The sequence below is a fragment of the Balaenoptera borealis genome (assembly GCF_965194805.1).
Source record: "Balaenoptera borealis genome assembly, chromosome: 2".
Lineage (NCBI taxonomy): Eukaryota > Metazoa > Chordata > Mammalia > Artiodactyla > Balaenopteridae > Balaenoptera > Balaenoptera borealis.
Window position 1 is genome coordinate 166,643,771 of NC_138867.1, and position 25,227 is coordinate 166,668,997.

A 25,227-nucleotide genomic window follows, 5' to 3' on the forward strand; every position below is an offset into this window, starting at 1 on the left:
TTTTCTTAAGATATTTTAATTTTAAATATACAAATATATTTTATAGCTTTAAAGATATTTTATCATAAAAGTACGTATATATTTTTTATCACATCTTTCATCATAAATGTATATAACCACATACATATATGTCAAATTTCCTAGCACAGTCCAGTGAAAAGACCTACAAACAACGACCAACCCAGTAGCAACGAGCACTCCTAGCAGTAGATATTATGGTCTTGAAATAGCATTTCCAAGTAAAACAACCAATTCTTCCTTGGGAAAAAATGACATACTTCATGTTTGAGGCAGGAAATACAAGATGAGGCAAGAAAATCTTGCCATTTAATCTTTCCAGATAGCAAGGAAACCACCAAAGACAACTAAGGTTATGTCAAAGAACCCAGAAGTCATTTAAAGAATCTCTCCCATTTGCCAACAACAGGACAATTTTAAGCAACAAAGTAAGAGTAATCATGACAACTCATGGCATAAGTTTGAAACCAAATATACTAGTTAATAATGATACTTTAAAAATCTAACTGGTCACCCTCAAAGGACAATAGTTTATCCTGAAAACTAGTAAATAAAAGGAAAGAAATAAGCATTCTTTTCTGCCTTTCCTATACAAATTGTACCTTGAGTAATCAATTAGTAAATGAGGGATTAAATCAACAATACTCCAATATAAAATAAAAATTAAATTTTAAAAAAATGAAGGAAAGTATCTCTTTACAGATGCAGCTCACTTAATTTAAAAAAAGACAGAATATCGCTATTTTGCAACCCTCAAAGAATTAATGGCTCTAGGCACTGCACTGAACATCAGTAGGAAAGGCGGCCTTTTTACCTTATGTGCCTCCTGAAGTAAAAGGACAATACCACATACACAACACAACCTTCAGTCCTGTCAAGGGTCTTAAATTCTGAGTCTGATCAAGCCTCTGCATCCTGCTGCCCATATGGATGAGAAACATGTTGAAATGCATGCAGCAAAATATAGACTGTGGAGTAACAACAGGTCAAACTGCTCAGGTTCAACAGATAAATTGTAAAGAAAAGGATGGAGGGGGAACATGTAAACTAAGACATATCAAATAAAAAAGGGGGGGACTAAACTAAAATGCTTAGGTGTACATAACTTGGTGTTAAAACTATAAGGAAACAAAAGAAGTGATTACTATAAAAGTCAGGGTAACAGTTACTTTTGGGGAGCAGGGAAGGACTTGTGATTGGCTGTGGTGTGGAAGGGGTTCTGGGATAAGTGAAAAACTTCTAATTCTTGACCTGCGTATCATAAGGCTTCTGGCCTTATAATAATTCACTAATATATCTGTGTGGTTTTCTTGAGGATTTTTTTTTTTTTTTTTTTTTTTTTGACCGCAGCACGCAGCTTTGTGGGGGGAATCTTCATTCCCCAACCAGGGACTGAACCCGGGCCCTCGGCAGTGAGAGCTCAGAGTCCTAACCACTGGACAGCCAGGGAATTCCCAGTTTTCTTTATCTCTGTTTCATTTTACAATAAACAAGGCTTTCTTTAAAAAGTAAATGATTAATAGTAAGTTGGCTTATCTGGTTACCTCCAAATGGCACAAGGATCTAACCACCCATCTCCCTAGAACCAGAAGAGTATATTAGATTACTGCAGGTCCAGGATTCAATGACCTCAGATCCCTGGAACTTTGTATCACAGGATCTGAAGGAACTGATGCTAGAGCATATTCATGAAATAACTGTCTTAGCGTGAAATGAATTCAGCCTTGAAAATTTCTACACACAGGAGTTTATGTATTAGGGATTGACTTAAGACAATAAAGTGGCCTTCCTGATAGTGCCTTTGTTAATTATAAGGTCTTGTTCCACAGACCTATTCAATCAATAGTTTATCCTCCATGATACTTGGTAAAGATAAGACTTTGTTAAGAATGTTACTTTAGAGGAATCTTTCCTCTTCCTTCCTATCTTGTACACAGATTTCTTCCCAAAGTTTAGAGTAAGCAGAGAACAGTGACTCAAAATTGCCAAGGAGTTGCCAACATGAGGTAGAGGGAGGAGAGAGTGAAGAATCCCCTTAACCTCAGACATACAATCTCACTGACCTAAGTGAGCACTTTCTAGATTACCCAAACTTTCTAGAAGCAAAGGACTTGTAATTCAAAAACTGCTAATACAGACTGAAAAAAAGAAAAATATAGTTAAATACCAATCCGGCAGAAATTAAAAGGGGAAGTTGGAGTGGTGACCGCCTGTGCTTCAAAGGCTCCCCTGACACAGAAAATCAAATTTGACAGGAGAGGCAAAAGAAGAGAGAAATTTCACTCTCCATCACACCATACCAGCTCTCCAAAAATCGAAGAGGGAGAAAAGGAGAGACCCATGTGGGCACCGACCTCTACCATGGCTGCAGAGGAGGGTGTTTAGGTTTACTCAATAGATTAATCAGAACTCTTGAGCTGACAAGGGAGAAATACTATCATCATTACTTCCTTTTTGCTTTCTGTATAGCACCCTTCTGCTTAGACTTGGCAGTTATATTTTGTCTATTAGTTATTTACACTGGTATATTCCCTTCTTCTCACTCCCTAATATGCCATAAGCTTCAGAATGAAAGGGAATATGTTTTTTTCATCTATATATTTTCCATATGCCTAGTATAGCACCTGGCAAAATGTTTTACACATAGCATATACTCAGTATGTTTGCTGCATTAAATTAAAAAAAAAAAAATCAAGGACAATCAGGTGAAAGAAGAGAAAACTTGCTCTGTATTATTTCAGAAGGCAAAAACCAAGACAAACTAGAAGGTAAGTATGGGGAGGCCAACATGAACACAAACTTTCTTTAGCACTGGTTGCCTTGAGAAGTAATAATGTCCCTTTGCCACTTCTGAAGACTATATTAAAGGTAGAAGGGAACTTTGAGAGCTGCTCCAATCGCTTTTAAGATTTTGTTTCTGAATAAGGCTGTCCCCAGAGACTAAGACTGAAAAGCAAATGAAGAAAATAAGGAGAAACAAATCTATCCCAGAACCTATAATAGAACCGGCATTTCCCACCTCATTGGAAACCTGTAATTTGATAATGTAAAAGCTCTATCCTACTTTATTAGAGAATTAAGTATCAGAACAAACCTTTGTACACTAAGCATTTCACATGTGTTATTTTCATTCCATCCTTGATATTATTATCCCCATTTTATAAAAGGACACTGATAGTGAGAGAATAAGCAATGAATGGGTTTTGAACTTTGATTCAAACCATGGTCTTTCTACTGAACCTTCCAGCATCTAAGATAAATTAGCACTGGTAAAATACAACACTGCTTTCCTTGCGTATTAGCATTAGAAAACAATTTTCTACCATATCTTAACTTCCATACCATAAATTTTTGCTTGCATGTCTTACCACTTATTTCAAGCTCCACCCAATGTGATTTCTTTCCATTTGCTGCTTCCTCAGAGGACATAATTGTGTACATCCTCCGAGGGTCAGGGGGCTCATATTTTTCTTTGGGCATGCCTGTTGAATTAAGAAAAGAAACCAATCAATACTCAGAAGAATCAAATAACTGAAAATAACATCTTTTTAAAAAGTAGACACCCATATTATATCTCTAAACACAATTTCCCACTAAAAGGAACTAGGAGCTCCTTGGAGAAATGGAGGATTTCAGGTCTGAGATCGGAAAAATACAAGCAAGCCTGGACACTAAGAAAGATGCTGTGGCTGTGAAGGACACAGGAGCCAGCTTGTAGCGGTCCCACTGGCCACAGATATGACAATCTGAACATCAAAAGAAAGACTACGAGTCATTTCAAACTGCATGAATCCAAAACTTTAACAGGAAAAAAAAAACAACAAAAAAATGCAGTCACCCGAAAATTGGAAAATAAAGGGAAAGAATCAAGCATTTATCCTGCATTTCTGGCAGAAACTAGATGAGGAAATGTTCTTAACAGAATTCTAGCTAATAAATGTAAAAAGAGTTACATAATTAGAAAAAACACTATTTCACAATCTCTAATGAAAAAATGGATGACCATCCATGGTTAATAAAAGCATTAGGTGAAAAAAGTCCAATGAAAAAATTTTAAATAGATCAGGCTGTAAGACCTCAACCCAAGGATCGATCTCAGTATTAGGACAACTAGACTTAACATGCCAACACTATGTATGCTCTTACCCCTTCATCCAAAAAATTAAAAGTAAAATTGAACCTGAATCAAATCAGCCTCTCTAGATCTGGTACCAGTTTACACTAAGTAAGGGAGACAGAGGAACATGTTAAAAATAACACGAGACACAACAATGTGAATATACTTAACACTACTGAACTGTACACTTAAAATGATTATTAAGATAGTAAATTTTGTTATAATTTTACCATGATTAAAAAATTTTTTCTTAATTTAAAATAATGCCACAAGAATACAGCCAGCTAGACACAGACCATGGAAAGTTCAACATGACAGAAGACCCAGTTTCTTCCACAAATGAATGACATGAAAAAGGGGGAGTAAGAGGAAGTTGATATTAAATGACTTAAGAGGCACAACAATCAAATGCAATGTATAGACCTTGTTTGGGTCTGATCTGACCAAATCAAGTGTAAAAAACATTTTTGAGAATTGGACAAATTTGAAGAAGAACTAAACCTAAGTTGATATTGGGACTATTGTTCATTTTGCTTGTGGTTATTTTTAAAATTCTTATTCTTATAGAAACATTCTGAAATATCCAGGTGAAATGAAATCTCACTTCCTTGCATATTCTCCCAAACTCCTTGCCCCAGTCTCACTTCACCTTATGTGTTTGGATGAGCCATAATCTGCTCTAACCAAGTCTCTACCTACTCTGGATACCTACACAGCTAAACAAAGCTGGAGAAAAACCTAGCATCATGTGAATTTAAAGTAAGCCACTCAGCAATCACTTACGTCAAATGGACTTACTGTTGAACGGGTTCGAGGTTTTAGTTTTACAAGAAGAAAAGAGTTATGGAGATGGATGATGGCGATGGCTGCACAACATTATGAATGTATTTAATACCACTAAATGTTACACTTAAAAATGGTTAAGATGGTAAATTTTACATTATGTATATTTTCTACAATAAAAAAAATGGAAAAAAGTTAAAGCAACTTTCATTATGCTATGCTGCTCCCCTAATGATGAGAAGTAGAGCTATCTTTCAAACATAGAAATGGTTTTGACCATGTAGTCAAAACACAGAAGGAGATAAGTAATCCTAAAAAGCTTTTTGAAGAAGGTAAAAATATAAATGGTGAGACTAATCATCTGCACAAGAAACAGCACATTTTTTTGTTTTCTCAAATATTGTTAATAAAACTGTTCTCCTACATGTTAATTTCTCTAAAACAGAAATACAGTGCCTGAAGTTTTTAGACTAATACAAAAAATACCTAACAGAGAGAGCTACACAGTCAAGAACTGTTCCCGTTCCATCTAGAGGACAATCTGGTGAAGCAAGTGCCCATTCTGAATCATATGAATATACCAATAATAACAGAATGCTGTGTACGGCTACCAGAGCTTGATGACAACATCCCTTAAGATTCCTTAAGATCACCCAAATGCCACTATTCTGACTAGATTTTACTTACGACCGAGTGATCTTCACTGGCTTTTCCAAATAGAATTAAATAATGGTAAGCTGGTCTCTCCAGCTGAGGTTAGTATTTTGAGTTACTATTAATTATTAATCATTTGACTTCTTAGTGAAAGTTCAGAAGTCTGATTTAGCACTCTCATGTGAGCTTATTTAGTGTGAATCAATGTCCGGAATTTGATCACGCTTCAGAGAATAAATAAAAGTATTACTGAACTGAAATCTGAAATCCAAGCCCTAGACCTGGGGTCATTCCATCAAAGAGTCATGATTTCTGCCTAAGCAGCCAACCACTCCCTCTCTTGGTTTTCATGACATATGATGTGTTGCCTTAAAATTTAAGAGACAGCTCATTACTTGAAAGCAGTGAGATCATCTTATTTTCCGAATCCCTGACAGTGCAGATTAGGAAGTGGGGGGAAAAAAAGAATATGATAGAATAAAAGAAACGGCAGCAAATTGGACAATCAAGCCCTTCTGAGGAGCATATCTGCCCAGTGAGCAACCCTACCCATTTTTCTTGGAGTCCAACTGAACATAGTATTGGAAACTAGGTAGAGAAAAGGATATAAGAATACAAACAGGGGCTTCCCTGGTGGCGCAGTGGTTAAGAGTCTGCCTGCCGGTGCAGGGGACACGGGTTTGAGCCCTGGTCTGGGAGGATCCTGCGTGCCGCGGAGCAACTAAGCCCGTGCGCCACAACTGCTGAGCCTGCGCGTCTGGAGCCTGTGCTCCGCAACAAGAGAGGCCGCGACAGTGAGAGGCCCACGCACCGCAATGAAGAGTGGCCCCCACTTGCCACAACTAGAGAAAGCCCTCGCACAGAAACTGAGACCCAACACAGCCATAAATAAATAAATAAAGACTTAAAAAAAAAAAAAAAAAAAGAATACAAACAATTTAGGATTTTTCCCAAGGCTTGAAATCAACAAGCAGATCTTACTCTCTTAAAAAATACAGTATGTCACTGCAGATTACTATCTAAAAAGAATAAAACGTTTCCAAAATAGGCTTGAAAACTGTCAAGTAGAATTAAAAGACTTTTAAAAAATAGCTAGGCCAGAGTCAGCAGGTATACAGCCCCTGACTAGTCAATCTCTAACTCCTCCAATCCAGTGCCAAACATCACTACTGATCCTGGCAGCATAAAATCTGTCCCTGATCTAGATCTCAGAGAAACGGTTTTTCAGTATCTTAGAATAATTATTTACCTTAAAGAAATACAGGACATTATTTACCAGCATAGAAAGATATGCTTTCATTATTAAACATTTTATGAAATGGCTTAAAAAATACACAGGGGAGGGGGGTAAGAGGGAAGAAGCAGGGGGGCGCCGGGCAGGGGAGAGACCATAAGTGCAAGTCAGCCACCATTTGAGGCAGCTTTTAAACTAAGAAAATTGGTACTAAATAGAAAGATTTAAGTCTTTATCCTTTCAGTGGGTGCTGTATTTCAGAGTCATCAAATAGCCCCAGGTGAAAAAAAGTCCTATTTTACAAAAGAATAAATGAAGAATGAAAGAATTAATAAAAAACAAAAACAACATCATTTCATAATTCCTAATGAGCCTTTTTAAAACAAAGATTTATAAACTGGGTTAAAACCATTAGATGAATCATTGGCACTGGCATAATGCTAAGGTTAACACCACCACCCAGATTGCTTTTTGATTATAAGGTAGAAAATGTTCAAGAGAGGAATAAACTGTTACCCCCTTCATCAATCTTCCCAACACTAATGGGGGTAGAACCAGATACTGTGGGTCTTCGGATCTGACAGAATATGAAATACACACCAACAATGTTCACCTTGATTAAGAACTAGAGGAACTAGCCAGATGACACCAAAGAAGCAACTGGAATGCAGGACTTTCTGCAGGGTAACTGGTCTGCTACCTTTAACAAGCTGGTGTCAGGACTATTCTAGACTTAAAGAGAATTAAGGGATATATAGAATGAGATGCAATGAATGGTCCCTATATAGGATCCACAAATCTGCAACAAAGGACATTCTGTGGACTGTTGGAGAAACATTTAATACCTAGTTCATATTTTGAAATATTAATGAATTATTATGAGATCATGTTATTTTGGCAATGAACAAAAACGCGTTTCTTGTTAAAAGGCACTCTGAAGTTAAATAATGTATTTAAATTGTATTGGCCAGATTTTTTTCCAAGGGAAATGAGGCTCAGTTACAGCCAATCTTAACTGACAAGATAAAATGCTAAATTCCTCTTTTCCTTTCCTCGCTTGTTACACATTCTCCTCCATTCTTGGTGCTTTACTTCTTTCACATACACAAAGGAGAAAAAAAGGAAAGGCGCAGAGGTAAGGAAGGGAGGGGAGAAGGAAGAAATAAACTCATGCGCAGAAAAATCCTTTTATTTGATGATCGGGAGCCTCACAGAGCTACAAGTTATGGAATATATGAAAAGGTAGTGCCACTAGCCTTGGTGCCAATTTACTTCTTCCTATCCAAATTTTCACTACGTCTTACCCAATTTTTCACTAAATCCCACTGATTTTTACCTCTTCAGGACTTCTAAACCTGTCTTCTCCATTTTCACAGCTACTGAAGTTAATTTACACCCTCATTTCTCAGCTACAACTTTTAAACAACCTTCTCTATACCTTCCTGATAGATGCCTGCTCATGTCACTCTCCTGCTTAAAAATCTAAGATGGCCTTTTCTGCCTACCTAGCTAAAGCCCTAACTTCAAAGTCCTTTACAATCTGGATTTAGGCAACTATTTTCTCACTCATCTTCAGCCACTGACACACAAGTCACCCTATAAAATCCTAAATTAATCAAAGCAAACCTACTTCTAAGACATAGTCTTTCAATAACACATGCTAATCCCTTTACCAAAGGGAACCTTCACCCTCAATTCCTACTCACCCCCTTCACGGCAACTCAGGTTAGATGTCAGAGTCCCTGTAAGCCCTTCCCAACAAAGGCACAAGTTCACTACTCTTTCCTCTGCACACCATACACTTACTACAGCATCTATCACCCCAGTTTGTATCTCCCAGTGTCTTGTGTAAAACCTAGCACGTTGTACTAATAAACTGGTCTAAACATTCTTTCCTTCATGAATCAAGATCAGGTTTTCAAAGAAAAATCCAAAAAAAGCAATTCAATACATCCGAACCATGCTCCCTTAAGGGAGCTTTCTTTACAGAATCATTCATTCAACAAATATTTACTAAGCACCTTCTGCCTCTATGTGCCAAGCACTCTGCCAGGTTCTGGGAATAAAGAATAAATAGGAAATACGTACATGATCTTGGATCTTAATCTACTGGGGAGTGCAAACAAAAATCTTACGATGATGTAATCACACTACAACCCTTTTTACAAACATCACTCTAATTTAGGACTTCTTCCCTACCCCTCACAAACACAGGAGTTTATCATTCCCTGCTTTGAGCTATTCTGAACCTTGAAGATATTTCTAATGTTATATTCTTTAATCCCACCTTAATTTTTTTTGACATGTCTCATTCACCTACTCTAATATAGGCTCTTTGCACTTACATTTTAAATATTTTTATATTTTCAGAGCCTGGCAAATAGTGTTTGGTGAATACTTAAAAGAATTCAAGGGGATAAGCTGGGACAGTAAAAAAAAAAGCAAACATTTTGTAAGAGACAAGTATGCTAACAGAACAGTGCCCATGTTACCAGGAGTAAGAAAAACTAACATAGGCCTCTAATCTTCAAGGCAAAATCTAGAGAAACCAGACAGAAAGGACCTAAGTGACCAAAGGCTGAGAATATTCGTTCTAGGATAGGCTGGGATATGAAGCAAAGGGACAAACTTAAAGGTAAAACTGTATAAACATAATCTTAGTGACACGCTATGGCAAAATAAGAGCAAACCTCAAACGGGGGGGGGGGGGGGGGTAATGGCAAAACTGTGTTGGAGTGCCTATCTGCCACACTCTGCACTAGGCACATAACAGCTAACATGTTTTGAGCACTCACCAACTGGCAGGCCCTTCACATACATTATCTCATTTAACCCTCAGGACTCCTATGAGTAAATACTATTGTATTATTCTCCATACATAAAGAAAGAACGGTCCAGAAAATGAGTCATTTACCTGAGATCACAGAGATCCTACTGGCACAACTGTGATTTTAACCCAAGTCTGATCCAAAAGTCTATGTTTTCAAGCACTATGCAATAATTTACCGGTGATTACCTCGATTTAATTCTCATAGCGATCCATGAAGTAGACACTATCCTCATTTTATTTTGGATGAGGAAACTGAGACTCTGAGTTTAAATAACTTGCCCAAGGTTGCACACACTTAGTAAGTAGTAGAGCTAGGATTTGAACCTGGGACAATCTAGCTGCAAAGCTGTACTCTCTAACACCAATGCCTCACACAAGTCTAGAATTCTGTCACTGATGAAACCAAGATCTTGTGTTCATTCTCCAAATATTATGTTGCTAAGACCATGAGCCCCTGAGTTTCCCTCTCAGATGTACCATCTTTCCAAACTACTCTTCACCTGTATTCTCTACTCCCAAACTCTGCCTAATACTTAACACAGCAGACCTCAAATGCTATCCTCTCAGGACCCTTATACTCAAGTACCTCAAAGACCTTTCAATTGTGTGGGTTATATCTATCAATATTTACCATACTAGAAATTAGAAATAAGGAATTTTAAAATATGTATTAACTCATTAAATATAATAAACCTATCACATGCTAACATTTTTATGAAAAGTAACTACTTTCAAAAACAAAGTAAAATTTTGTGAGAAGAATGACACTGTCTTACATTTTTGCAAATCTTTAAGGTCTGACATGCTAGAAGACAGCTGGATTCACCTATCTGCTCTGAATTCAATTCATCAGATATTACACATCATTTTGTCAGTCTCTGGAAAACTCCACTGTATACGCATAAGAGGAAGAGAATGAAAAAGGCAAATAATCGTGTAATATTTCTAAGAACTTAAGGTTTCTGTAGCCACCTCCTCCTGCCTCCCAAAATCTCAATTCCTTAAATCCTTTTCTCAAGTAGAATAAGAATAAATTTAAGTCCATATTGGTTTAACTAAAATTTCCAATCAATAAGACCTCTGCGAAAAAAGATTTTAAAATTATGATAAAATATTCCTCCAAAACAGAGTCAAACAGCAGATGTAGTAGTTAGTCTAAGCTCTAAAAGAAGACCGGCATACCAATCTGCATCCGCAGTGCCCAGCCAATAACCAACAGCCCATAAGAGTTTACTAGACTGCTGTTAAAATGCAATTCTAATCATGTGCCTGTGCCTAATAACACAAGTGAATATAAAATACAGTCAGAGAGAAGCCTGAGTGTACTGCAACACCACAGGAAACTACCAATTTTGAAGGTAAAAAATGGTCAAATACTAGCAATTTCATTCAACTCAATAAATTAACTCAAAATATAACTATAAAGATACACTAAGTATATAGGTCATCCACAAATTTCAACTTAAAACACAAATACTTCTTAGCTTAAAATTTTTAATTTCTATATTTTAAGTCAAATATAAAGTATAGAACAAAAGAACATATTAGGACAATTATGATTTATGATCTAGCCAGCAAAGCTGAGGGCCCACTAACATTAAGTCAAACCATGATTTGTGTGATGAAACATCACCGAGATCAAAAAGGAAAGGAGAGGGAGCCATCGATATTAAATCTGTTCTCTTAGTATGAGACAAGCAACCATCTAGTTTACACCTCCAGCAATGATGGCTGCCAACAGAAATCTTTTCATTTCTTTCTTATCTTTTGACAGTTTCCATAATCTATTTGCTCCTCCCACTCTTACAATCACAGTATTCTAGCTACCCCTATCTAGTTGGAATTTTGGCTTTTTGAGGTATTCAACATTTATTGTAGCTGCTAATTCATGTATACAATCATTTTGGGAAGTTCTAACATAGTAGCAATCAGTTTTGACCCACTAGTCTTTTTTTCCCCTAAAAACTAAGAAAGAAAATTATTCATGAAATGCTGACCTTATAAATCATCAAGAAGCCTTTAACAACTCCAGAATATTTCTCTCACAAGGGCTTAAATGAACTCTCTGACCCCAGTTTCTTGACCCCGCCCCCTTCATCCAGCCTTCCCATTTTTACTATGTCTCCTGAAAAAGTATGTCACACACACAATTTCCCCACCCCATCCACCTAAACTCTCAATGAATCCCTATTATATACAAACGAAAGTCTCAACACTTTAAGAAAAAGCCTATGACTATTCACAGACTGTTTCTGGCCACTCCTCCTGTCCCTTTCATCTTTGCATCCTATGATTCACAGCCCAAGTTGTATGTAACTTGACTTTGCACATGTTCTTTCTTCTCACTAAAAGGTCCTACTCAGTCTAACAAACCTCTATTCAACCTTCAAAGCTAAGCTCAAAGACTTCTGAGATGACTCCCTCAAGTTTCCCAAGCAGAATTAGTTGCTCCTTCTTTAGCATGCCCCAAATGCTTTGTGTATTCCTCATTACTATATAACCTGATGAGCACTTTATTGGTTCATTTGTTTTTCTCTCCATACCATTATAAACCCATTTAGAATAAAAGAGCATAAGCCCTATTAGAGGAGCAAGTCTATAATGGTGCCTGACACATGGGTGTTTCCAGTATTTTTGGAACTGAGTTTTAGCCCTATTTTATGCTGTGTTCAAGTATAATCACTTCTGCTGTATCACTTATTCTGAAAATAATCTGTTCCAACGTAACTGATATATTAGAAAAGTAGAGCTTAACACAAAATTCCCATTTGCTTATGTGTGATTTTGTCTGTGAAAAAAACTAGATGAAGGTAGAAACCTGCCCCCAGCTGAACTGAGCTGCATAGAAATACACAAAATACACACACCTTAAAACACCTACCAGCTACATCAGTTCACTCTGTGTGTGTGCACATGAGCTGAGCCACACCCACCCACCTCTGGTGTTATTATACCATTCCATTTGATTTCAGGTAACCCTCCTTCTACCACTGTACAGTAACTCACAAGCAGCAACCTTTCTGATGCCCATTAACACAAGCAAACCAGGTCTTTTTCAAGGTAAAGTGACACATTTATTGTACTATTTATGTATACCATAACCATTTAACATGTGTAAAACTATGCTACCATTTTTACCAGGTTCCTTTTTATTAAAATAAGTCACTGACAAAATTTTGAGTGTTGTGCCTTAGTTCCACTTTTCCCAAAAGGCCTGTAGTTTTTACTGCACAATTTTCCATATCATAGTGATTTTTAGGAACCTATACGTTGCTTTACAGCAGAATTGACTATATAAATTAACAGCTGTATGAGGAGTTCTTAGGTTTCAAGAAATTTTCAATATTTCAATTCCAATAATACACAGAAGAGAAAACTCTGCCCTCTCCCCAATTTCACAAAATGTTTACAGTCCATATCCTCACAGACCATCAGGATAGCCATAACCGTTAAGCTTGGTGGCTCTCACTTCTGGTGAGCAGAGAGTTGATTTTTCCAGCTTAAGCTCTACAGTCTGCCTAAGCCTAACTCAGAAGACAAGTTCTGAATGCCTGAACTTTCACATGGGTTTCACTTCTTTTATTGCTCTTAACTTTTTTCCGAAACATTTTGATTTTAAATTACCCTGTATTATAGAGCAACTGAACCGAGCCCTCAAGCCCACTATAAAATGGATCAGACACAAAAGACCCTATATCCAAGTTTAAAATAGATTCGGAGTCACTAACTCCATAGTATCTCAAATGTGACTTTTTTATATGTATGGATCCACTTAATTCTCCGCACTGATGCCCAAATGATCTCTAAATCACCTTGTTCCCCTATGAAAAATATTTTGGCTCTCTCTTTTGCTATAGGATAAAGATATAAACCTCACTTTTAGCTTAGTAAGTATGGTTCTTCAAAATCTAGGATGGACACACCTTTGCAGGCTCGTCTCCAGTCACTCTCCCTGTTTCAGTAACACATCGATACTGGCCTTACCCCAACACTTGGCACCTCAGTGCACCCACAGTTCCTTTTGTCTGAAATGACCCCATCTCTCCAGTTTGACAAACACCTATTCTGTGCTATTTTCTGTAAACTGCTCCCACACATTCTACAAATTTCATCATTCTCTCCTGTTCTCCCCACAGCACTCTGTACACCTACTAAGACTACAGCAACAAGAAAACAGCAAATGAGTGTTATTCATTTTTTAATTCCCAGGGTCCAACACTATGTCCAGCATATACTATTCCTTGCACATAACTTATCAAGAAAATAAAAATGGATGAGGGAGAGGTAAAGCCCAGAGAAGGGTAAGATTAAGGCAGTCTAAATGAGTCCCCATCTTACATGCAAATAAACACTTTAAAAGCAGCTTCCCAACCAGTATACCTTCCATATGGGAAAGTTACAAGTGTGCTGAAGAGGGCCCTCACCTCTCATGGCCCAAAGGCTACAGCTGTGAGCAACCATGACCATTTATTCCAGTATGCCTTACATATATTATCCCTTTCTGTTGCACTATGAGATGAAAAAGGTTTATGCTTTAAATATAAAAAAGGCTAATATGAACATGGTGGAATGCCTACGCATTAACCAAAATGCATTACTTATAAACCATAAGTACAGAAGCAAATACCTTTATTTGTAGCCAGGACCAAGTTCTGTAACCAACTCATATCTGTTCAAGAGTCTGAAAAGTTTTACTTTGCCACCAAGGTTTAAGAAACCTGAAAATACCTACAAATCAAACAGGCATTCAAAAGAGCTTCCTCATCTATGTTACCATTGATCAAGACACTTCTGAAACTATGCAAAATCTTCTGAGTCTCACAGGAAACTTTGTCTTTTGTCACATCCTCGTTTTTTGACCATTTCATTAAGTATCTTATTCACCAACTGAGAACTGACCAGACTCAACTACCTCAAATAACTTCCAGCCATTAAAACGCACTCCGCCCTCCCAAAAAAACTAATCTCCATCAAGTACCTCACTCTCATGTGCTCTCACATTTACACAAAACCTGGTGCTTTCCCTCTTAACTGTAGTATCTTGGGCAAGTCACTTTAACCTTTCTAGGCCTGTTTCCTCAACAGCAGCTATTCAAATACTTTGTTTAAAGGAAGTTGACTGGACTAGATGACTGGTCTAAAAATATTAAGCAATTTTTATTCTAAAAGTCATCACTTCTAAAGACTGCGATAATTGCTCTGATAGCAATTACAAAACAAGTCTTCAAAACCTTTTGATCAATGGACATCGCTCCTAAAGCCTACAAAACTGTTTTGGGATGATAAATTCTAGTGCACTGTGAAAAACACAAAGTGCTATTATATGCCATTTTATTTTTCACTTGTTCATATTCACTCTCTTCCTCTCCAAAATTAAAATCCCCAGACACAAAGAGGCAAGATTCCGCACTACCACTAATGGGGCAATCCACCTGGAAAACAGGTAAGTATGGGAACTCATGTTCAAGGAGATTATTTAAACGTCAGCTTAACACAATAACAAATCCAAAAAGGACAAGATGACCATTCACAATGCTGTCATTTGCAGTAACAGTTCAAGAAGAGGTTACAGGTGTTCATTAGCAGGCTCTTAGGAGAAGCTGTAGGAGAAAAAGTCAAAAAAAAAATTTCCAAAGAAAATAATGATTGGTGTTTAGAAAAAAAGAAAAGAGATACGATTCAGGTTATTACACAAAACTTCACGTAATTAGAACTATCTCTGAGTCCTCAGCATTATCATAAATCTCTTCATCTGGTGCTAAGGGCTTCTTTAGCCATGTCATTCCCATCCCCCCACCCCCCCAAAAATTTGCGTTAAACTGAATTTTAAATACATTTGGGGGAGGAGGTAAACAGTTGGTTTCCCGCTTTGCGGTAACTCCGAAGTTCCACACTCCACTCCGCGCAATCCCACACCGCCACTTCTCCAAAGTTGCCACCCATCCCAGCCAAGAGTCCCGGACACCAACTCCCCTCCTCCGGGTGACCAGAGCCAGGGTCGACAGCCAGGGCATCCCCCAACCCTGGCGCCCCCTGCGCGCCCCCACCCCCGCCGTCAATCAACACCCCCCAGCCCCGGACTCGGCGCGGGGGCGCGGTCCGGGGACCAACTGGATGGCGACAGCCGCGCGTCTAGGGACCCCCAACAGCCACCATCTCCTCCAATCTTCGGGCCTGCTGCACGCAAAACTCAAGGTGCTCTTGCTCGAGTCCCCCCCCGCTACGGTCCCGGGGACACGACCGAGAGGGGCCCGTGGGCAGCCAGTGTGGGGAGCAGCGCCCAGCCGGGCCTCGGGCTGGTCTCGCTCACCTCTTGGGGTGCGCCGCCTTCCTCCGCCGCTGCCGCCGCCTCCTCCCTGTGAGTGCAGCGGGGTCTGACCTGTGGAACCACCATACCAGTCCCGCCCGCTGCTGCAGCGCCGCCGTCGCCGCTCCTCTGCCGCCTCAGCCGCCGCTCTTTGTTCTCCCTCCGAGATCCACCGCGTCAGCCGCCCGCTTCAGCCGCCTCGATGGGCCGCCACTACGGCCTCCCGGCCTCTCGGCCTCTGGCCTCGCCCTCCTCGCTGCACCCACTGCTGCCTTCGCCTTCGCGCAGCCGACGCCGCCGCCACCGACGCCGCCGCCTCCTCCTCCTCCTCTGCGCCCCCCTCGTTTTCATTGAAAGCAAACAAGCATCATGGCGGCGGCCGCCGTCCCACCCCCTCCCCCTCCGCCCCCCCCCACCTCAAGCCTGCGAGCGCCGCGACCGACGCTGCCGCTCCAACATCCCGGCCGCCCATTGGCCGCCGCCGCCGGGCGCGACCATTCAGCATCCGGGGAGGTCGCTCTCCGCTCGTCCCTCTCTTCCCCCACCCCCGCGATGGGGAGCAGTGAGCCGGCCGGGCGCGCACCGGGGTCAGACCTCCCTCTCCTCTTCCCGCTCTCCTCGCTCGTTTCCTGCCTTGTCGCTTCTACTTTCTCTTCTTCTTAACGCTCCTACGCTTTTCAACTAGCTCTTTTTTTTCTTTCTTTCTCTCTTTTTTTGTCTCAGGCTGTTCATTTTTGTTCCTCTCTTCCCTCTGTTTACTTGATCTTCCTCCCTTTCGTTTCGCCTATCAATTACATGGAAACAGGGACAAGCTCTCAGACTTTTGACCCTTAGCCAGTATCCTGAGCTGCCTAAAGACAAGACATTCAGTCGTGAACAGTGGCTTGATTCATCCTGCCTCAGATATGAAGAAAAAACTAATTAGTGGCACGTTTCGGTCCATTAATGGTCATTCAGTCCAGTAAATTCAGGGACAATTCTGGTGGGATCCTAGCCCAGAGTAACTGTCCGCAGCTGTGTTCAAAGAGCAAGATGTTCTATTCAGGTGGAGATTGAAAATGAGCAGAGAAAGGATTGATGATGCTTGCATCAGTGCACATTAGTTGACTGGTGGTCAAGGTCCTGTGCTGGGACCAAGGCAAAGAGATGAATCAGGCCCCGGCCTGCCCTGAGTAAGCTCACAGCCTAGGGACAAGAGATACACCCAACAGACTGTTAAAACCCATTAGAGGTGCATGAGGACAGGCATGGCCTGAGGAAAAAAGAATAGCTGTCCACTCACCTACATGGCAAACTAGGATGGGCTCCTCGCTCTTTCCTGGAAAACCAACTCTGAAGAAATGAGAGTGAAACAGGTTCCAGGAACTAACAATAGCAACAAAATGAGACACCCTCTCTTGCTATACTGGGCTAGAGGATATGGGAAATGGTTGGCTGCTGTTGGGGCAGAGGAGAGCTAGAAGGGCAAGGAAAAGATTGAGACCGTAGGACTCCTGGGCACGGAAGCTTTTCAAACAGTTGCTAATCAGGGAAGGGAGGGGTTGCAGAGACAAGGGAGGAGCAGCCAAGAAATAATAGTGCAGCCTTGGGGCAAGGTCCTGGTACTACCTCAAGGGATACACATAATAGTATCTTTGAGCTCTTTACAGAACTAAAACCCCCAACAAATAGAAGATGTCAGCATTCTTCATTCCAGAGAAGACCACTTGAGGCCAGATTAAAGGAACCAGAGAAGCTCATCAAGAGATTACCAGAGACCAGATTAAAGGAGTGAATGACCTGCACACACCCTAATCTTATCAGCAACCCTGCCCTTGAACCATTGCTATAAAACTCCTCACCAAATCCTTCTAGGTTGGGACACACAGTTTTTCAGGGGCACAACCCTGCTGTGTCCCCCCTTTGCCTGGCAAACCAATAAAGCTATTCTTTTCCTCTTCACCCAAAACTCCAAGATTCAATTCAGCACCAGTGCACGAAGGCTGAGTTTTCAGCATCAACGGTCCAGTCCTCTAGTGTCAGAGGACACTAGACAACAGCAGGACAACATGAAAGCCCAGGAAGGGTAGGGGGTTGCTAAGAACAAGTGCAGACTGACTGGCTGCCTTTGGGCATCCCTCCACAGCCTCCAACCCCAGGCTTCCGAATACTGGGGTTGTGCAGCCCCTGTGCTCTACAAAGTGTCACCAGACTGAGGGAGGAGCCAGTGGCACTCTCTGCCCCCCATGTGAATGCTGTGCCCTGGCAACCTGTGCTCCAGCCTGGAGAGAGGGGTGAATTTTTGTAATTCATCTGCCCAGAAGGAGCTACTTCTCGTGATTGGTACCATGTGTATGGGGGCAGGGAAGTCCAGTTGCATAACAAAAAAACTTGCATAGAACCACAAGTTTATTACATCTCATTACTCTAGTGCTCCAGGTCTCACTTGGGGTCTCTCATGCCTCTACTGAGATGGTGGCTGGGGTTAGATTCTGGCACCTCCATGTCCCCAACAAGCCCTCCCTGTGTAGTGTTTTATCCTCCCACTTTTCTTTGTGGCTTCTCTCCAGCAGGTTATCCTGAACATCTTTCATGGCAACCCAGGGCTCCAAGAGAGAGGAAGTGCAAGACCCTTTGAAGAATGTCACTTTCTCTGTACTCTATTGGTCAAAACAGTCACAAGCCCAGTCCAGATTTAAGAGAAGAGGACATAAGCAGTGCAGGAGCTGCATGCACATAAAGGGAAGGAGAGACTTATTTGGGGCCATCTCAGTAGACTAGCTACCACAGAGAAGGAACCAATGGTGGCCCTGCCTGTGCACATCCTGTTCTTTCTGAATATCTGAAGAGAACCCCACCAAATGCCTTTCCAGATCCAGATCAAAGTGCCCCTCATATTAGGCAAGACCTCCCTGTGTAAGTTATAAAACCCAAACTCAAATAGGCTTGACGCAGAAAGAGGTCATTTATGTATTCAGGTATCACATAACTGAAAAGTTCAGGCATCTTAAAATATCAACAAGAATCAATCCAATCTCACTCTTCCACCCTCCACTCAGCTTTCCTCCCCACTGGCTTCACAAGGGCTGTGCAACCAGGCAGGAAAGATGGCCACTAGCATCTACAGGCTTAGATTCTAACAGCTCCAGCTGCAAATGCATACCTACTTCACTTTATTGTGCTTCACAGATAGCGCATTTTTTACAAATTGAAGGTTTGTGGGAACCCTGCATTAAGCAAGTCTATTGGCATCAGTTTCCATCAGCATTTGCTCACTTCATGTCTCTATGCCATGCTTGATAATTCTCACAATATTTCAAACTTTTTCATTGTTACTATATTTGTTATGGTGATATGTGATCAGTGATCTTTGATGTTACTCTTGTAATTGTTTTGAAGCCCCACGAACTGGGCCCACGTAAGACAACAAATTTAATGAGTGTTGTGTGTGTTTTCACTGCTCCACTGACCAGCCTTTCCTCTGTCTTTATACCTCTCTTCAGTCCTCCCTGAGACACAACAATATTGAAATTAGGCCAGTTAATAACCCTACAATGGCCTCTAAGTGTTCAAATGAAAGGAAGTCACACATCTCTCACTTTAAATCAAAAGCTACAGATGATTAAGCTTAGTGAGGAAGGCATGTCAAAAGCTGAGATAGGCTGAAGGCTAGACCTCTTATGCCAAACAGTTAGCCAAGCTGTGAATGCAAAGGAAAAGTTCTTAAAGGAAATTAAATGTGCTACTCAGTGAACTGATGAATGACCAGAAAGTGAAACAGCCCTATTGCTGATATGAAGAACATTTTAATGGTCTGGATAGAAGATCAAACCAGCCACAACATTCCCTTAAGCCAAAGCCTAATCCAGAGCAAGGTCCTAACTCTCTTCAATTCTATGAAGACTGAAAGAGGTGAGGAAGCTGCAGAAGAAAAGTTTGAAGCTAGCAGAGGTTGGTTTACAAGGTTTAAGGAAAGAAGCCGTCTCCATAACATAAAAGTACAAGGTGAAGCAACAAGTGCTGGTGTAGGAGCTGCAGCAAGTTGTCCAGAAGATTTAGCTAAAATAATGAATGAAAGTGGCTACACTAAACAGATTTTCGATGTAGACAAAACAGCATTATATTGGAAGAAGATGCCATCTAGGACATTCATAGTTAGAGAGGAGAAGTCAATGCCTGGCTTCAAAGCTTCAAAAGACAGGCAGACTCTCTCATTAGGGGTTAATGTAGCTGGTGACTTGAAGTCAATGCTCATTTACCATTCCAAAAATCCTAGGGCCCTTAAGAATTATGCTTAATCTACTCTGCCTGTGCTATATAAATGGAACAACAAAGACTGGATGACAGCACATCTGTTTGAATCACAGTTTACCAATAAAAACTACTATTGAGACCTACTGCTCAGAAAAAAAGATTCCTTTCCAAATACTACTGCTCATTGACAATGAGCACCTGGTCACCCAAGAGCTCTGATGGAGATATACAACATTAATGTTTTCATGCCTGCTAACACAACATCTATTCTGAAGCCCATGGATCAAGAAGTAATTTTGACTTTCTAGTCTTATTATTTAAGAAACAGATTTTGTAAAGCTATAACTGCCATAGATAGTGATTCATCTGATCAAGGCAAAGTCAATCAAAAACCTTCTGGAAAAGTTTCACCATTCTAGATGCCATTCATGACTCATGAGAAGAGGTCAACATATCAATATTAGTGGGAGTTTGAACAAAGTTGATTCCAACACTCATGGAAGACTTTAAGGGGGTTCAAGACTTTAGTGGAGGAAGTAACTGCAGATGTTATGGAAATAGCAAGAGAACATGAATTAGAAGTAGAGCCTGAAGATGTGACTGAATTGCTGCAATCTCATTATAAAACTTAATGGATGAGGAGTTGCTTCTTATGGAGGAGCAAAGAAACTGGTTTCTTAAAATGCAATCTACACCTGGTGAAGATTCTTGAAATGACAACAAAGGATTTAGAATATTACATAAACTTAGTTGATAAGGCAGCAACAGTATTTGAGAGGATTGACTCCAATTTTGAGAGAAGCTCTTCTTTGGGTAAAACACTATCAAATGGCATTGCATGCTACGGAGAAATGATTCATGAAAGGAAGTCAATCAATATGGCAAACTTCATTATTGTCTTATTTTAAGAAATTGCCACAGCCATCCTAGCCTTCAGCAATCACCACCCTGATCAGTCAGCAGCCATAAACATCAAGACAAGACCCTCCACCAGCAAGAAGATTATGACTTGGGCTTCCCTGGTGGCGCAGTGGTTGAGAATCCACCTGTCAATGCAGGGGACACGGGTTCCAGCCCTGGTCCGGGAAGATCCCACATGCCTCAGAACAACTAAGCCCATGCGCCACAACTACTGAGCCTGCGCTCTAGAGCCCACAAGCCACAACTACTGAAGCCCGTGCGCCTAGAGCCCGTGCTCGGCAACAAGAGAAGCCACTGCAATGAGAAGCCCACGCACCACAACGAAGACCCAACGCAGCCAAAAGTAAAAAATAAATTAATTATTTTTTTTTTAAAAAAGAAGATTATGACTTGCTGAAGGCTTAGATGGTTAGCAATTTTTAGCAGTAAGGTATTTCTTTTTTTTTTTTTTAAGTCTTTATTGAATTTGTTACAATATTGCTTCTGTTTTGGTTTTTTGGTCGCGAGGCATGTGGGATCTTAGCTCCCCGACCAGGGATTGAACCCGCACCCTCTGCATTGGAAGGTGAAGTCTTAACCGCTGGACCGCCAAGGAAGTCCCAGCAGTAAGGTATTTCTTAATTAAGGTATGTACATTTTTTTAGACATAATGCTATTGCACACTAAATACACTACAGTGTAAACATAACTTTTATATGCACTGGGAAACCAAAAAATTTGTGTGACTCACTTTAACATGATATTTGCTTTAGTGCAGTGGTTTGGAACTGAACCCACAATATCTCTGAAGTTTGCCCATATATAGTTTTTTTCCCTAAGATTAAACCACCTTATTCATTGTAATAAAAAATAATTTGTGGTCATGGTTTAAAAAAAAAAGACTAAATTACAGAAAGGCATGAATAAGAAAGTGGAGGTCTCATCCCTGGCCCGACTCCAGCCACACTCCTCAAAAATTTGAATTGTTTACAAGGCTTTGGCCTTAAATAACAAAATAAAATAAAATAAACAAACCGAAACATTCTCAAACATGCTTACTGAATAAGAATATTTACTGAATCCCGTCACTGAAAGTCCAAATGTAGGGCAGCCTTTAGGGTTGTTTGATTTAAGGCCTACAGGCAGATTGATCATTGATACTGCCCTGGGCAAAAAACATTTTGTTACTTTGCTGCTTATTATGGGATATGGGGTGTTGGAAACCTGACTTGAAGTAATTTAAGCAGAAATAGGAGTGTATTGGCTCAGCATAATACTAGCTTCTCTAACAAACAGATACAAAATTTCTTGCTTATGTAACCATTCTGCAGGCGATTTTTCTTCCTAGTAGTGACTCAGGGGCCTAAACCCTTTCCTCTTACGCCTCTGTCATCCCTAGGACAGGGGTTCTTATTCTGAGGTCCATGTACCCCCAAGAGATCTGTGGATAGAAGTCAGGGAGGGGTGCAGCAAACCCAGATGGGTCAAGTTTAGCTTTTCCTGCCATTTTGAGTCTAAATAACAAGCCCCAGTAGGATGTGACTATAACCAATGACAAACCTCAGCCTGATGTTTTCATATCCTCTCACGGTTGTACAATAGAGATCTTTTCCTCCAATTTCATTTTTTCTTTTTTTAATTGAGGTAAAATTTACATAACTTAAAATTAACCATTTTAAAGTGCACAATTCAGTAATGTTTACTACAGTCACAATGTTGTGCAACCATACCTCTCTCTATTTCTAAAACAGTTTCATCATCCTAAAAGAAAATGTTAGGTATATCTAGAAATATCATTTTCACTCATTTACGACTTTGAAAATGTGGTAGATATTAGACCCACCAGTAGAACATGCATTTAACATACTATTTAAATGCATAAATACTATTATGTCATAATACTTAAAATATTTTGGTAACTGTATTTCAATATAACTGGTTTCCTTTGTAATCCTATGTATTGGGTTGGCTAAAAGTTCATCTGGTTTTTTCCTTAAGATGACTCTGGTAGCTCTTAGTTGTCTTTAACTTCATTCGAAACAATTTTGTTAGATTGTATGTGACAGCTGTCATATCAGAATGCATTTTAAAAAAGCTTCTCAAAATTGGTGAATTTTTGTGTAGCCATTTTAATATTGAAGATGGAAGAAAAAAAGCAACATTTTTGTCATATTATGCCTTATTATTTCAAGAAAGGTATAAATGTAACTGAAATGCAAAAAAAGATTTGTGCATTGTATGGAGAAGTTGCTGTGACTGATCGAACGTGTCAAAAGTGGTTTGCGAAGTTTCGTGCTGCAGATTTCTCACTGGACAATGCTCCACAGTCGGGTAAATCAGTTGAAGTTGATAACGATCAAATTGAGACATTAATTGAGAACAATCAACGTTTTACCACCTGGGAGATAGCCGACATACTCAAAATATCCAAATCAAGCATTGAAAATCATTTGCACCAGCTTGGTTATGTTCATCGCTTTGATGTTCGGGTTCCACATAAGTTAAGTGAAAAAAACCTTCTTGACCGTATTTCTGTATATGATTCTCTACTTAAACGTAATGAAAACTTTCCATTTTTGAAACAAATTGTGATGGCTGATGAAAAGTGGATATTGTACAATAATATGGAACGGAAGAGATCGTGGGGCAAGTGAAATGAACCACCACCAACCACACCAAAGGCCAGTCTTCATTCAAAGAAGGCGATATTTTATATGTTGTGGGATTGGAAAGGAGTCCTCTATTATGAGCTCATTCCGGAAAACCAAACGATTAAATTCCAACAAGTACTGCTCCCAATTAGACCAACTGAAAACAGCACTCGACAAAAAGCGTCTGGAGTTAGTCAACAGAAAACGCATAACCTTCCATCAGGATAACACAAGACCGCATGTTTCTCTGATGACTGGGCAGAAACTGTTACAGCTTGGCTGGGAAGTTCTGATTCATCTGCCGTGTTCACCAGACATTGCACCTTTGGCTTTCCGTTGATTTCAGTCTTTACAGAATTCTCTTAATGGAAAAAATTTCAATCCCCTGGAAGACTGTAAAAGGCACCTGGAACAGTACTTTGCTTAAAAAGATTAAAAGTTTTGGGAAGATGGAATTATGAAGTTGCCTGAAAACTGGCAGAAGGTAGTGGAACAAAATGGTGAATATATTGTTCAATAAAATTCTTGGTGAAAATGAAAAATGCGTCTTTTATTTTTACTTAAAGACCAAAGGAAATTTTTTGCCAACCCAGTATTTTATTTTATGCTTTTTTTAATTAATTTTTTATTGGTGTATAGTTGATTTACAATGTTGTGTTAGTTTCTGCTGTACAGCAAAGTGATTCAGTTATACATATACATATATCCACTCTCTTCTAGACTCCATTCCCATATAGGTCATTACAGAGCACTGAATAGAGTTCCCTGTGCTATACAGTAGGTTCTTATTAGTTATCTTTTATATATAATAGTGTGTATATGTCAATCCCAAACTCCCATTTTATCCCTCCCCCCCTCCTTATTTTATCCTTTTAAAAAACATTATTACAAACAGGGCATCTGCCAAGAGGCTCATATCATAAAAAATGTCAAGAACTCCTGCCCTTGGTTTGGAGCCCTCTGTATCCACTGGTAAAGAGAGGAGAGATGCGGAGAAAGCACAAGTGCTTCATAACTAGCTCAACCTCAAGTCACTCGCAGCACTTCTCCTCACACTCCATTGGCAAGAACTAGTCACATATCCCCACCAAATGTGAAGAAGACTTGGGAAAGTTTTTCACAAGCTTGGAAATAACTTACTCAGTTCCATCTGAGCAGCTGCTTCTCAGCAACAATGAAAGGAAAAAAATGAATTTTTTTGAGCAGATAAATATCTCTGCCACTGTCCACCCCTGTGACTACCAAATATCCCCATTTATGCTTCTTCCAACAAATGGCACCTATTCTTCCTGTCCCCAAAGAAGGCCCCATCCATTGCTGCAACCTTCCCCTTAGTCCTTCTTCTTTCCTGCTGCCTAGAACGTGGAGCTGCTGTCTTGGACCACGAGAATGAGGCCCATGATATCAGAATAAGAAAGGGAGCTGAAAGAAGCCTGGTTTCTGAACATTTCATGGAGCAGACACCACACCAGTTCTAGGTTGAATTCCTCCAAAATCATG

The 25,227-nt window shown here is 39.9% G+C and overlaps 1 protein-coding gene across 7 annotated transcripts in view; it reads right to left on the minus strand.

The window, feature by feature from the left end:
• CNOT6 (CCR4-NOT transcription complex subunit 6) overlaps positions 1-16,348 on the minus strand; it is a 75,172-nt gene extending 58,824 nt beyond the window's left edge. For all 7 annotated transcript variants that reach the window (XM_082379338.1, XM_082379337.1, XM_082379335.1 and 4 more), the window contains exons 1-2: positions 15,947-16,348; positions 3,387-3,500 (exon numbers count right to left, since the gene is read on the minus strand). In XM_082379338.1, coding sequence (XP_082235464.1) covers positions 3,387-3,498 — 112 coding nt within the window. In that variant the 5' untranslated portion in view covers positions 3,499-3,500; positions 15,947-16,348. The remainder of the gene's footprint in view (positions 1-3,386; positions 3,501-15,946) is intronic.
• Positions 16,349-25,227: the final 8,879 nt, after the last annotated feature.